Source organism: Rhipicephalus microplus, chromosome 2, assembly GCF_043290135.1.
Source record: "Rhipicephalus microplus isolate Deutch F79 chromosome 2, USDA_Rmic, whole genome shotgun sequence".
In the NCBI taxonomy this organism is placed as follows: domain Eukaryota; kingdom Metazoa; phylum Arthropoda; class Arachnida; order Ixodida; family Ixodidae; genus Rhipicephalus; species Rhipicephalus microplus.
The window spans coordinates 87,720,982-87,737,069 of record NC_134701.1 but is presented as its reverse complement, the minus strand read 5'-3'; the positions used below and the strand labels follow the sequence as shown (position 1 = coordinate 87,737,069).

The window sequence follows — 16,088 nt, the reverse complement described above, 5'->3', positions numbered from 1 at the left end:
GATAGATAGATAGATAGATAGATAGATAGATAGATAGATAGATAGATAGATAGATAGATAGATAGATAGATAGATAGATAGATAGATAGATAGATAGATAGATAGATAGATAGATAGATAGATAGATAGATAGATAGATAGATAGATGGATGGATGGATGGATGGATGGATGGATGGATGGATGGATGGATGGATGGATGGATGGATGGATGGATAGATAGATAGATAGATAGATAGATAGATAGATAGATAGATAGATAGATAGATAGATAGATAGATAGATAGATAGATAGATAGATAGATAGATAGATAGATAGATAGATAGATAGATAGATAGATAGATAGATAGATAGATAGATAGATAGATAGATAGATAGATAGATAGATAGATAGATAGATAGATAGATAGATAGATAGATAGATAGATAGATAGATAGATAGATAGATAGATAGATAGATAGATAGATACGTTCAATGTCATTAAGTTCGCTAAGAAATGCTCCACATTAAAAAAAAGCTCCCGATTTGGATCCGAACGTATATGCAACCACAGGCAAAAATGTACATACAGATGCGTCAGGCTCCCTTCTTTCTTCTTTCTATCCCCTTCCATGCATAAATTTTCCACACCCCTGCTGTACTCTCAGCTTCTTTTAAATAACACTGCCGTTCAGCAAGAACAAGGGCACCATGCTTTATTTTTTACCGACAAAGTATGAACGACGCTTGCTTTTATTTCAAGTCTTAAATTTCGTGTGATCATATGAATGTGCGATTATGAGTACATTGCAACGGCATAGTAAGATCTCTCAAATACAATGCTGCAATTAGTTAACTACTCTCCCTCCTTGTGGCACGCGTACAGTGCGCTAATGTCGTCTGCGATCGCTCACAAGTATATTATACGACGCGCAAGCGTTCATATCAAGGAAATAAAAAAGAACAGTAAGTGTCCACAGAGGGGTGCGTCGCATTGGACGAGTTCCCCCGTGATTAGCGGATGTGCGCCAAGCTTCTCCTGCGGCGTGGCATGCGTGCACAGCAGCTGCATCAGAGTAAGCTCAGCCAGCTAATTGTACACATGCTTAGTTTCATGACAACGCAAACACTGCAAACAGTCAATTTGAGCTGATCCATGTTCATAGATCGAAATATAATTCACTGAATAAATCAGCAACTTGTGGATTGTTGAGAAATACTTCAGTGTGAGGAAGTATGTGCACCCCATTGTAAAAAAAACAGGACCTCCGGCACGAAAAACATAGTGTGACTTCCAATGATGAAGTGCGCACGATAGCTTCTAGAAAACCGTGTGTAATCATTTCATGTTATGTTTAAGTTCAACATAATCTCTTTTACCGATGTCTCTGTGAGAATTAGGGATGAAAGGACAAGAGCGGCAGCAAAATATTTTTTAGTAAAAACCCCCAAAAGTCAACCAATAAATCAAGTCGTTAAAAATGTGAGAAATCGTCTGAAAAATTTAAATTAGGCAGTGGTATATTAAATATATTATACAACACGATATATTTTGGCTAATAAAACGTGAAATGAAAACAATTGCTAAAACATCAATCTTTTCACCAGACCTTTGGCATGCGGTTTGATTGCATCAGTTAAGATGTGATATGTATTGATGTTCTAAGTTATACATATGTGATAGGTGTAACATTCAAGGAAACACCTTTCAGGGTAGTTTGCTAACATACACCTCTAGTATGGCTAAAAATGACGAATGGGTGTACAAAGAGTTTAATTACGTAAATTACATCCGTTTACAGAAATTTCGCCTGAATAAGAGGTGGAAGATAGGTGGTTTATTGAAAACTCCGCCCTTAAAGGTGTGAAATGGAGTGTACGTACCTTTTAATACAACACAAACAATAGGCATGTACATACTGCAAAATAAAATTGAATTGAAATGAACTTCGAGTTTATTCGCCTGCGTTGAAAGTACGTTTGTTTTTCTTGGTGCTTTTCGTGTTATGTGAAAATTAGGGTAAAAGAAACATTGTCTTCAAGGCAGTGTTCAAGGTGCACAGCCGCGCGAAGTCCGGGAAGGTTTCCGTCGCCCCGCGTTTTCTATGCCTGCAAGAGCATTGTGTTATTAGGTGACGCATATTGCAAAATAGCATCTGTCGAAAATTTCCACATACTTATTTTACTAAGTTTCAATTGAATGTTGCGCTTGCTTCTTTTTATCCAGAGCCAGGCGGGTCCACATTCATTGTTTTGTTTGGCATGAATTCAGGTACCACATAGCATTTGCCATCATCACCAAATATGATGTTCTCTGCAGGATGAACACATTTTTTAATTGAAGTAAAGTAGCAAACTAACATCCGGAAAAGAGGCACAAAAATATATAATTTTTAGCCATTCGCATGCCGCTCTAGCGTCGCTGCAAAGCGATGTAAACTCTTTCTAAAGGCTTCCCTGTTATATGAGACCTTAAAAGTAAACATGCAGGAGCAAGAGAACCACGTCATTGCATTTCAATGATTACAAAGTCACTGCAGCATTCCAGAGAACACTGCAGTGAACGCCGCGGCAAATGTGCCCACAATAACGAAGGGAGAATCATTCTGCCAATTTCACGCACTTAAATGCCTCTACTCCTCAGACAGATAACCTGTAGCGTCACCAAAGACAAATGGTTCGAAAAAACAGTCTAAAAGTTTAGACTCCTATTTAGTGCACTCTTGCATAAAACTAAGCATTCCGTAAGGTTCACAGAAAATGGGAAATTCGAAACTATGGTCCACCGCCTATTGCTTGGTACAGCATTTACGCGACACTTCCTACAGACGATGAAATGTGCGCCAGCACAAAGTGTTCCTGCAGCCACCCCGACAAAGATGTACGACGAATGCTGCTCTAGTGCCCGAAATATGAGACACAAAGAAAAGTACTGTGAGCAAGTTTGCAGCTTTTTGATGGGAGGCCTTTCACAGTGACGGAAATACTAGGTCCATGGCCAACTGCTGGTCTTCAGAAAAGAGCGTTTGTCGCCTTGACGAAGTTCCTAAAAGAATCAAATACTTTACAAAAATATTGTGACGGATGCGATGTCGCTTTCATGGTAAAGGAAATGAGTAACATTTAGGTTGCGTGTTTCATGTGTATAATGATTTGTCTAAGTGTGAACGGACCTTGTTGTGGAACTTGGGTACTTATAAACCTATTAGTCATATCTGAACTGACCTGTGACGTTTGGCTGCTGTATACTATCACGTCGTATGTTCTACTGTCTTGCATTTTGTGCCCTTATTCTTTGTCTTATACGACATATCTTGTCTACTAAAAGAAAAACAGCAGCCGGTGCCACCATAATTACACTAAACTCTCATATTTCATCATTTTAATGAAAAAAGTAGCAAACTTGGCTATTCAGAACATACTCATCACAATTAGTGGACTTTGTTATGTTTTCGTGTTTTTTGTGCGCTTTTTAATCATCAGCCCACCATGTCCTGTGCGAGCTGCCTCCATGTCCAATTTCTTACTCAAGTTTCTTACTTTCATCCGTAGCCTCCCTCTTATGGTGTGCTCAGGCCAATTTCATTTTCCCTTATTACCGACTCAGACGGCGGCTGCATATGTTTGCTACTCGCTACACTGCGCTTTCCACCGGCCACTCAGATTTGCGATTTTTTTTTTGCCTAGCACAGCGAAGCAATCTGGATTATTGCACTAATCGCACGAGGTCGATCTATCGTAGAGACTTTTACTGAAGCCAGCTGGTTCTCTAGGTTGATTATAGGAAAGTAGGTCTCTCCACCAATCCATAAATATCTTCCTGAATGTGGTGTAGAGTAGGGAAAAAAGGTGTGTGGGTATGTATTGATTGCCGGTATACGACATGAATGTCTTGAAAATTGTTAAAACGCCGGCATTTTTGGAGTACGCTGATTACCTTAAATTTAAATGCAGAGCGTCTACGGTGTTGCATTATTTTCAAGTCTAAATTGTTCTCCGCCTTCGGCTGAATCTTTATGCATCTTCTACCGCCGTTTTTTCGTAGGAGATGCATTGTAGAGCCTTGCTTACGTCAAAAAATTTAGCGCTCTAGTTTCGGTTCCATTCCGGTTCCTTTCAAAGGACGTCAATGGATGTTTGAGCTGTACAGTTGCAGAACAAGTCTTACACGAGGCAGGCGCCGTTTCAATAAAATTGTTCATCCAAGTACCGTCCTGCTTACCTTCGCCGACACGCCTATGGTCGTTACATATACATATAGACAACCGCTATGAAAAGCTGGTAGAAGCCATGAATGCGGTACGGGTTTCGAACTTCAGAGACGACCTACGTTCGTAATAGGAGCTACCAAAACCGCGTTCAGGCACCGTCACGTATGGGGAATAGGATATGAGCACAAATCAAAAGTTTTGTCCGATTGGACACCCGTTGCACTGTGTGGTGTGGCTTAAAAAAAGTGCTGTGCGAAGGTGCGAAGGAAAAAAGAGATGACAGCAATAACTATAGTTATTGTCGGAAGTATACAGTGTACCCCAAAAAGTAAAAAAGATGTTGCGTTGCTGCCAGAACATTCAGCTTTGGCGAAGGTGTAGTACACGCAGGCTAACGGAGTTGTACAACGGGCATTTATTTTCAGCGTACGTCACAATATGTCAACACATCCAAGAAAGGAAGAAAGGCAAAGACATAGAAATATTAAATAGCTGCACGCTACAGCGGAGCCAAGAAGGGATAAGGTGTACATTTCACGAAAAAAAAATGGCAAATAAATAATGACAGCAACAACGGCTTTCACTTTTGCGAAAAGAAGATTCACTATTGTACAAGTAAAAGGAAACAAAAAAGAATCACAGAAAGCAGGTGTGAACTGCTACAACAATAACAAGTGGAATAACCACCTATTTGCTCTAGAAATAAAACTGAAACTGCCACTTAGTGCCAGTAAATTGTGCACGTTTTTTGTTAACGACAGCCCTGCGTGCAATGATCTACGTACAATGAGGCCAAGCAAAACACAGAAAAAGTTTTGATAGCGTCATTAGCAGGGTAAAAAGACAACCAAACAAAACACGACACACTCACTTCTATGCGTGGCCTCGTTGTGCCTGTTGATTTATAGTTACCTTTATGTCCACACCTGGCGCTTTAAAGCAGCAAATCATGACCAACCCAAATGGTGAAAAAAAAACGCTTAGCCATGCCAGTCGTAGAACCTCATTCTCATCTTGCTGTTTTGTTGCCGTTCGCGTAGCGCAAGGTATTTAGAAACGTAGTTATTAACGTAATAATACTTCGATACTGATCTCAAACATTTGAGGAAACTTAGAAACATGCCGTTCCAGAGAGGTACTTAAACCTGTAATATTGACCAAGTGAACCGATGCGGCTACTTTTTTTCGCAATTTCAGAACTATGCACCACGCTAAAAGCGGCAGCGTAGTCACAATGCCCACGTAACAAGTGACTTACCAAGTAATTCGTCAGCGACCTGACAGCCTCCGTACGACGGGGAGTCCGGCCACCACGCAAGCATCCATGGCGCCCAGTGGCTGCGTGAGTGGAGCCACCACGGAGCGCCAAGTGTCTGACCCTGAAGAGTAGTGCTGTACTTCCGCCGTCAAGCCATGGCCTGCGCGGTCGAATACAAGCTGTTTTGTATTGTAGTGGATGTAAAGGCGCATTCCCAGAGTGCACTCAGTCATTAAAACGCCCAACCCTCCCACTCTCTAGCCTAGCCTTCACTGCAGTGGACACAGTCGTCCACTTCAATCGTAACGGCCTATAATGTGTCGAGATGCTGACAGCTACTATAGCTGGCGCACATGGTGCATTTTGCTAAGATTCCAGCACTTTTAAAATGGTGATACGCTTTTTTATGCGGCAGTGAAAATTTCGTCCCCAATCGTAATTTTTTCGATCTTCAAGAATTATTGCTTATTGATCACATTTATAGCGCCTTATGGCTAGCACCCAACCTTTTACTACGCAGTTCTTATATTCATTTCATTTATTTTATAATAATGTCCCTGAGGCATTACACCGGGTTAGCGCTTCGCCGGTGCATCCGGGTCATGAACGAAGCATCACCTCAACCAGACCTCCCCTGGTCGTGACGTTGAAAAAGGCAGCAGGCGGTGGCTTGAAGACGAAACTTTTTATTCACGTGAACTTCTGCCCGGAAAATTACCATTCTTGGCTCAAGCTATAAACTCTCTACATTGATAGCGGCGAACAGATTTTCAGCCATCCGTTGAATTGATTTGTGCCAATGCTCATTGGTATTTATGCCTGCGACGTAGAAGATTCAAGCGTTATTGCTGGTGTTTGCGAAAGCTGTTGACAGTTTAAAAATTGTTTAAAATTTGAAAGTTTATTTAATATAGGACTTGTATTGATTACAACATACACACTTTTAGGGCTCAGCAGATTTGTCGAGGGGTGATGATGATGTATGGTGTTTTATGGCGCAAGGACCATTTTATGGTCAAAGAGCGCCAGATAAATGGACAAGTGATGCGAACAACGTTTATGATAGGTGGTTGTAAATTGGCCTAAATTACTCGCGCTTACGCGAGGAAAAAAATAGAAACATTAAAACCACGGCATTGACGTGAAATATGTACAGTGAGAGTGAATGGCAAAAGGTGTTACTCAGCCAATGTTGGAGATGTAGCTCCCGCGGCAGCGACCTCTCTTCAGAGGTCGTGCCGCGCTCGGTATATGACGTTAAAGCTACGTACGTCTGTTAAAAAGGCCAGCAATGATTTATATGTGTGAAAATGGGTTCTCTACCGATGAACAATGATGGGTGCGAGGGTATCTGTATCCGGTAAGGCAATAAAAAGTGTTTTTCCTGAGCGAACCTAAATCAGTGCACTGGACGAAAATGTGGAGAACCTCGAGTGGTTCTCCACTTCTCCCACACAATGGTGCATCACCACCAGCCAAAAGGTATGAATGTGTCAAGTGTGTGTGTCCTATCTGTAGTCTCGTAAGTGTGACTTGCGTGTAGCGTGATCTAGATACTGTTGATCCATTTCCAATTCTCAGTTTGATAACATGTAGTTTGTTTTCTGTTTGTTTATCCCATAGGCACGGTCAGCACGTTTTGAGCTCCGATCATGGGAAATGTTTCAGAAGAAGTGCAGGGACAGCTATGGATGTATTGGTGGCAGCGTTGTCTTGAGCAGATGCGGCAGGCTGATGCGCAAACACGTTTCCAGCGATCTTGTGGTGCCCTGGCACCCAGCACACTTCAACATGTCGTTTGAGAGCATAGATCTTGCATAACAGAGAGTACAGTTGCACGAAGACAGGATGTTTATGTTTTCGTGGAGTTTTCAAAGCCGTTACTACGCCCAGCGAATGTAGGTATATTACCGCGCGTTGTAGTTGCAGTTTCTTGATATGCTTGACGACCACATATACAGCGTGAGTGTCTCCGGTGAAGATGCTTGTTTCGGAGTGCAGAATACGTGAGTTAGAGAAAGATGGGCCAAGAGCTGCATAGGACACACCAGTGTGAACTTTGAAGCATCTGTGTGAACTTTGAAGCACTTGTCCAAACATTTTGGACAAGTCTACTTGTGTTGGAGTTTGAGGAAGTGCGTGCGGATATGTGCAGTAGGCGCGTGTTTAGCGACTTCCACGAAAGGTACATCGCAGTCTATAACTTGCCATTTTCACGGTGGCGGATATACTGCTGGAGCCATCAAACGTTGTTCTAAAAGTGGCACAGCTGTTTCCTCAGCGAGCCTCCCGACACGAATTGTGTAGGGAAGTTTTAGAGAAGGACGGTTATTGAACAAGGTACAATTGAACAGATCATTAATTGTGGAGTCAGTTGGATGTTGCTCCTCTGTGTTAACCTTGAGATAGTATGTAAAAGTCATATAACAGCTCTACTGATGGAGCGATCATTCAATTTATTTTACGTACAGACTCCCTACGGGGCTAGTTCGAGAAGCACCCGTAGAGAGGTGAATTCCTAGATTGTGGACAAAATCGAGAATTTTTAAGACTGATGGTGTCACAGATTGAAAGATTATAGTACCGTAGTCTAGACACGCGCGTACGATGCTTTTGCATAGATTCCTCAGACATTTCCTGTTACTGCCCCACGTAGTGCGTGACAGCGCTAGCAAGATATTCGTGGTTTTCAAGCGCCTGTCTTTTAAATACTTGATGTATGGGATGAAGGTTAGTTTTGTGTCCAATATTAGGCCCAGACACTTATGCTCGGTCTTTACAGACAGACGTGGACCATGCAGGTCAATGTTGGGGTTGGAATGGAGGCCCCTTTTTCGGCAGAACAAGATGCAAAGGCTCTTTTGCGCGTTGAGTTTAAAGCCATTCTCTTCTGCCCATTAAAAAAGCCTTGTTCAAACCTAGTAGAACCTGACATTCGCAAATTGAAATGCAGCAGGATTTGAAACCAACATATACATCCTCGACATATTTGCAGTAAAAAATATTGCATGCCAGAGACAAGTGCAAGAAATTCATTTTCACTTCGAGAAGTGTGCAACGCAATACACATCCTTGTGGCATTCCTTTTTTTGACAAATATTTGGGATAAGACAGTGCTAACTCGGATAGGGAATGTCTGGTTGGATAGGTAGCTTTCAAATAATGCGAACATTCTACCCCACACACCTAAATGTGACAAGTCTTGCAGTATGCCAAAGCGCCACGTAGTGTCATAGGCCTTCTCTATATCGATCAACACCAACAACAAAAATTGTTTATGATTGAAAGCATCACTAGTTTGCGCCTCGATACGAACAAGGTGGTGAGTAGTAGACTTAGCCTCTCGAAATTTGCACTGGCATGGTTCAAGCAGACTGTTTGTTTCAAGGGAGTGCATCAGTCGCCTGTTTATCATTTTCTCAAAGACTTTGCACAGGCAACTCGTCAATGCTATAGACCTGTAACTTGATGCTGAGCAAGGCTTGCCCTGTTTAAGAATCGGAATAATGCCTGCTTCTTTCCAGGTGGAAGGGATCTCATCGGGAAACCAAACGGCATCATACAAAGAAAAGAGAGCTTATTGGGTTTCATGAGGCAGACGTTTGAGAATTTCGTGTAATATACGGTCGGAGCCTGGGGCGGTTCCGTTACAGCTGTTTAAAGATGCTTGTAATTCAGCTAAGAGGAAATGCTCTTTGTATGCCTCATTTTTTGTGAATTTGCGCTCTATTTTCTGTTTTCTATTCTTGCTTTGTATCATTAGAACGCTGGACTGTAATGGGATGAGCTGGAGACCTCTTCGAAGCGTGCATCGAGGGAATTCGCTTTGTCTTCCAAACCGTTGCGTTGTATGTTTAATAGAGGACGAGAATGTGGTTCGCGTACTACTACCCTACCGACAATGCTCCATACTCTCGCTGCATGTGTATATTTATTTATTATTATTTATTTACAAAATACTGCAGGCCCATTTAAGGACCCCAGCAGGAGGGGCAAAGATCATAACATTGCACACAGGTGTAAAGCAGCAAGAACAAAAAAGATACATCATATACAAAAGACACAAAAACATAGGTCATGGTTAAATATGCTCAAGTGCCTCTTCAGAGCTGGTTAACGATTGAGGTGATTGAGACTTGATTCCAGCTAAAATCCTCTGCCACCTCTCCCTCCTGGCCGGTCAACGCGTTATCCTGCCTTGAGACTTGATGTTTTTAAAGTTTACAAGGTTATCGGCAGTTGGGGAGTCTTGAAGACGCTTCCTTGTTTCTTTTGTTATTTGCGCGCATTTCGGCACTCACTGTTCCACCTGAGGACTCGTCCATTTCCACACAGTCCAGATGTTTACGGAATGCACTTAGCTGCAGCTTCAACAAAAAAGCAGTAAAATATTGTACAGCTGCATATAGGCTAAAACCGCATATGTCAGTCATACTTGAGCTATCAACGTTGTAGAACTGGTTTCAATCGGCTTTTTCTATCAGTCATTTGGGAACCTGTAGAGGGAATTATTTTGGTACTGCTGAGCCCAGAACTACAGGGTACTGGTCATTTCTTAAAGGTATATTGATGATTTTCCAGACGAGTAGGGGAGGGAGCGATTGAGATACAATGCTTAGGTCGATTTACGAGTAGGTGTTGTTGGTGAGGCTATAATATGTTGCCTTTTTCCTGTTGAGGAGACAAGAGGAAAAAAGAAACTTTTCGCTCAGTAGAACACGCGCATCACATGACGAGTCACCCCACAGACTGGTATGTGTGTTAAAATTTTCAAGAAGAAAATATGGTTCTGTAAGTTCATCAATTAACGCCTGTAATTCTCGTTTAATGAGCTAGTGCTGAGGAGGTTTATTAATAGAGCAAATTGTGACCTTTTTCTTCAAGATAACGACTCATGCGGCTACTGCTTCAAGAGATGTCTTAAGTGGCAAATGTGTACAGGCAGTTCCAGGATCCACAACAATGACTACACCACCAGATGATGCAACGGCATCATTCCGATCCTTTCAAAACATAACGTAATGGTGTAGAAAGTTTGTGTGTTTCGGCTTCAAGTGTGTCTCGTGTACATATAGCACTTTTAGTGTATGTTCGTATAAATATTGTTGAATATCGTCGAGGTTTTAAGCAGTGCTCTGACGCTCCACTATAATATTTGTGTCATTTTTAAGCTGTGTGGTGCTGTGTCCACAAAATATGCTGTCTTGGGTTACGGGGTCATTAGGAGGCCCTGCAATGCGTGGTCTTTTTTTTTGCGCTCCTAAGAGCTGCGTCTCTCCCTCTGCGTCTTGGGCACTGGAGGAATGTGACTTGTATCCATAACCTATTGTGAGGTGGCAGATGGTGCCTACTCGACAGACACATTCACGGTGCTTTCGCGCCTCACAGTGGCCCGGAGTCTGGCAGACTGGGGAGTCTGTTGGCCCTGTTTGTCAGGTGGCGGAGCAGTACTGGCTGTTCCAGCAGGGGGCACTTGTGGCGCACCCGCAGTCGCACTCTGTGCGACTTTTGCGGGCACGGTAAGATGCGGCGCGGCACCCGGCGTATCACATTGGCACAGGTGGAACTGGACTGATGGAGGGAGAATCGTTTACGTGCTTCTGTACAGGACAGATTGAATTTTAATTCAATCTCAAGGATTCCTTTTTGTTTCTATCAGATTGGGCACGATGTCAAGTATGCAGTACGGTCTCTTTCACAGTTCACATAGAATGATGTTGTTTAGGGACACGTATCTGATGGGTGCTCATTGGATGCACATTTTGCGCAAGTAATGCACCCTCTGCAGGTTTTTGACTCATGTCCAAAGCGCAAGCTCTTGAAACATCTGCGAGTGTTTGGCACATAAGGCCTGACACGGAGCTTGCAGTAGCCAGTTTCAATTGAATCAGGTAAGTCACTGGTACCAAATGTGATGATTAGGTGTTCTGAGAGTGTTTTCTTTTTGTCTTGTCATATAATTATTTTTTGGACCTTGAATACATTCTGGTCTTGCCAACCTTTCGAAATTCTCTTCCGGACAGTTGAAGAAAGTCATTATTAGAGACCACACCACACACTATATTTGTTGACCTGTGGGGGTCCACTGAAACAGGAACGTCTCGAAATGCTACGAGTTCAGATAAATTGTCATATTGGTGCTTGTCGCATACCTCCAGAAGGAGGTGACCACTTCCCAACTTGGTTACGCTATAGCCTGGGCCAATTGCTCCATGAGTGTTTCGGAGACGAAAGGTTGAGATTGATCAGACAGTATCAGTGTCTTTCTGACTATGAAACACATGATATTTAGGGAAGGACTGTTTTTGTTTGAAAAGTACAAGCCGTTCTTCGGTGCGCCACTTTTTGCGGCGGCGATCAGGGAGTCGGGGGGAAAAGTGTGCCATACATGTTCGGTGGCGACGGTGGCCACCCACCACCGAGCCCAACAAGGGGACGCGGCAAGGTAGAACACTTGAAGACGCCAGCCATGCACGCCGCTATAACCATATATAACTTCCCGAGCTTGAGTGATTACACAGGGTTAACCCTTGCCGCCCGGAAATTTGAAAGTAAGCAGAAAAGAGAAGACCGAAGACAAAGGTGTAGAGAGAGAGAGAGACGAGAAAAGGCGACTGCCGATTTCCCATAGGTGGATCAGCCCAGGGGTTCCGCCTACGTGAAGCCGGGGCCAAAAGGGTTCGTTGCCTCTGCCGGGGGCCTTAAAGGTCCAATCACCCGGCGTCGGCTCAGCCACCATCATTCCCTATTTCCCGGACAAGGCAAAGCCACATACGGCTAGGCGTGGGAGGGGGTCAACTCTCCCCCCTCCCCCGTCAGCTCGGATCCGTGGTGTGTTAGCTTTTTTAGAAATGTATTCGGCTGTGTTGTACTGGTTAGGTTGCAGTCAAGCTTATTCCAAAGAGATGTACCTTGAAAGTTTGTTGTAGATCGTTAGTTAAAAACTTAACTGTAGACGCCCTGGGCCTCATCGTGACAGAATGATCTTAAACTATTCTGAACCATCACGGACGATTCGGCGGGGTCTGTAGCGAGCGATGCTATTATCCTAAGTGAGTGAAACTCGAATATATGAAAAAACGGGCGTGACAATATTACTTTATTTCATAAAACGATAAACCGATAAAACCAAGTTCCATTAATGAAGCAACGCGTGAACTCACTATAGAGTTTAATCTCCATTCTTAGGAGATTGTCCTTACAATATAGGAAAGGCTTCTGCTATTTGTTATCGATAACAAGTCAGTGTGAGATTCATGAAAACTAACAATTCGCAGTAATGCAGCCAGTGCAAGCATATAGTTCCTAACGAGAGGCATCGGCTCGATACGTAAAAAACACAACCGCGCTGGCACGGGGTATTAGCGCACATGTTGGTAGAAACACAGTTCACTAACTGAATTGCTGGGGTTACACTATTCCACTTTACTTACACTGAATCTGGTCTTGCGTAATTTCTCCGCGAGCGTTCAGTAGTAATATGTTGGAATTTATTAGCTTCCTGTAGTTTCCTGTTTTACAAAAGACTACTTTCACTGATTAGCTATGGACTTGATCAGGTTTTCAGATAAGTCGAATCAGTCACTTCAGAGCTTCTCGCCTTCGGCCTAGCCGACCACACCACATCGCTGCACTTAAGGGACATCTCATCGTTCCCTTTCCTGCATTCTCATTTTTTATGCTTGCTTGTGTATTTTTGGAATATATTATAGTATTTTCAAAATCACTTTCGGAGTTCAGGGTCACACTTATGAATGTGGAAACTTGCGTGATTTCGTGGATGTCACTTTCTCATTAACGCTTTACTCACCAGATTTCTGGGCTTTTGCCGCCAGATAACAATTATCTGATCACCTAAGTTCAGCCAATAACAGGTATGAGAGACACGTACTGGTGACACCACCGATGACGTAAATCTCCCCTCTGAAGTCCGCAACCGTGAAGCTGCTGCGACCGGTGCCCAAAGGGGCCATTATCTCCCAGTCTTGCAACAGGTTCCCACCGTTTTTCAGCACTGCAGTGGTGATTGAAGAATAATAACAATAACTGTGGTTTAATTACGCGTCCTAAAACCTCATTACAATTATGAGAGATGATTTAGTGGAAGCCTAGAGAAATTTCCACCAGCTGGAGTTATTTAACGTGCACTGACGGCGCATTGCACATGGGCCTCTAGGATATTAGAAGAATTGGCATTTGGGCAACTTCGAATTTTCAAGGCATCTTCTAAATAGGCAGCGCAAACAAGCGAGGACATGGGAAGTACGACATGCCACACAGTGCCTAAATACAAGTACAACACACTACGCAGCGTCATAGTGTGTGGTGTGAAGTACTTCAAGTGCCCTCAATTTTCCCATTGCTCATTAGAAGATGCTGTAGCATTTTGCTTTCATCGATATGTCCCAACCGCAGCCGGCATACAACTCGCCACCTTTGGGTTAGCGGCTGGGCACGGTAATCACTGCTCCACCTCGGCGGACATTTGAATATGAGATACGATGTTTTCCATCAGTTTAAATTCCAGTGCGAAGAAAACGTGGAAAGAAAACGCCTACGTAAAATGTTGTGTTACTTGAGCCTGCCCCACTGAAACGGCCTGGTAAGGACTACTGCATTCAGGATTCCGGCCACACTAGCTCCACGGCACTCGCTCGCAGTCCAGAATTCATACACTAATAAAAAGTGTAGTGTCTGGATATTGTTTCAGGAGCTGTGACATGAACATTACGCATGGCACCTCTATGGCGTCCACGTGTTGTTACCGACCACCCAATAGACATTGGACATATACAATGAAACAAAGGGACGAATGGAAATCTCTCATCTGTATGACCAGTATTGGGCGTGATTCAAAACGGGAGCAAAGCCCGCCAACTTGCAGCTCTGTGACGTAGTAGCCTATACTGCTGTCACATCGAAATAGGGGCACATCTGATCCCATGGTCCCACAAAACAGTGACGTGGGTTTCAGCTCACATTTCGTTGACTATAGATGGTTTACATTATAATCACAGACAGTATTTTGTGGACAAACTTTACACTGTGTTTACACCACATTGTATTAATAAGTTTAGACGTGTGCATGCTTAGGAAATCTTCCCACTGACTGCGCACACACGGTTTTGTTTTTTTCGCATGTTCACTCTTGTTCGGTAAACGCCAGTTGCTGGACAGTGCTCCCCCCCCCCGACCAGTTTCTGCGTGCCCTCCATAAGCATGCGCTGCCTTTAGAAACGTCACCGTCGTTGGCGGCCGAGTATGACTGGGAGTTTTGGAAATATTATCCTTCTTGCAGCTGCCGTCCGCTTATCGTGTGCGTTGTATCGGCGTAGTGTAAACACGACTTAAAAAGAGTGTCCGCACGGAGGGTAACTCATGATTTTCCTCTTAAAACGCGGGTAATTGCTCGGCCAACGGTCTGCTTTCATGTTTTTACATGCGGAGCATGTTATACTAGGGGCTAGTCATGCGCCGTCACTGTCCGCAGCCCCCCTCCTCCTCCGTCAGCCATCTGTGCATCACTTCCTCCTCTCAACTCAGCGCGCGCTGCGCTCGCTTCTCCCCTCCGCGCACCGCGCGACCTTTAGTTTTACGTGCGCCAGCTGTATGCAAACGCGCGCATGTGTAGGCCGAGTGTCGGGGCGCGCCGCCCTTCGTCGGTTGGTTTGTGCGGTCGCTCCACGTCCGATGTCGCCGGTGAAAATGCATGCTAACGAATCCGCAAACGCACTTACTGACGTCCCTTCCAATAGCGTCAGCCAATGTGTTGGTGGAACCGCAAGCAATTCCGAAGACACTTCATCCGTGGACAAAGCCGCGCTGAGAAGAGCTCGCGATGCAGAACGCAATTGTCGGCGTCGAGCAATGAGCAAGATGCAATGCGAGCGTGTTCACTCGTGTTCACTCGTGTTCACTCGTAACACACACGCATGTCGCAAATTACAAACCACATTTATCGCAGTTCAACATATATGCTCCCCATGCTAACCAGTGTTCCCACTCGGGAAACTGCGGTCATTTTTGTGTTATCTGCCTTGTTTATATTGCACACGTGTGGACTGCTGTTGTTGCCTGGCCGCGGCCCCTTGGTCTCGTCGAGCTGTACACTTACAGAATTCTTGAAGGGTAGCCTTCAACATTGTTCTTTGCGAATGTTCTAAATGAAAATGGACTCGACTTGACTTGATCTAAGGCCTTTGCCTCAATAATGTCAGAGGTTTTACGAGCCAAAACCATGCTGTTTTTTAAACAAGCCTTATGGCAGCACTCCAGATTAATGTTGAGCTGATATTCTATCTATCTATCTATCTATCTATCTATCTATCTATCTATCTATCTATCTATCTCTGGGTCCTCTCATGATCACTTCCTAAGGGTAGACGAAAATTAGTATTAGTATAGAGGGTAAAACAGTCTGACGAATGCGAATGTCTGCTCATGGCGAGAACAATATGAAAATAGCTTCGCGAACTTCTTCAAACACTTTGCTCCATACGTGAGTGGCCCGTACCCGCATACCCGTGGTCATGGTATTCGGGTATTTCCCACAGGTAACTAACAGTTTACATCTAGCCAGGAACGGTGAGCACTGACATTGGTACTCTAAACGCGACATCATTAGAGGAAACTAACGTCAG

The 16,088-nt window shown here is 43.7% G+C and overlaps 1 protein-coding gene across 1 annotated transcript in view; it reads right to left on the bottom strand.

The window, feature by feature from the left end:
* Positions 1-1,967: 1,967 nt before the first annotated feature.
* Positions 1,968-16,088, bottom strand: part of LOC142790279 (kelch-like protein 7) — a 32,275-nt gene continuing 18,154 nt past the window's right edge. Inside the window, exons 3-4 of the mRNA XM_075885229.1 lie at positions 5,449-5,608; positions 1,968-2,088 (exon numbers count right to left, since the gene is read on the bottom strand). Coding sequence (XP_075741344.1) covers positions 5,460-5,608 — 149 coding nt within the window. The 3' untranslated portion in view covers positions 1,968-2,088; positions 5,449-5,459. The remainder of the gene's footprint in view (positions 2,089-5,448; positions 5,609-16,088) is intronic.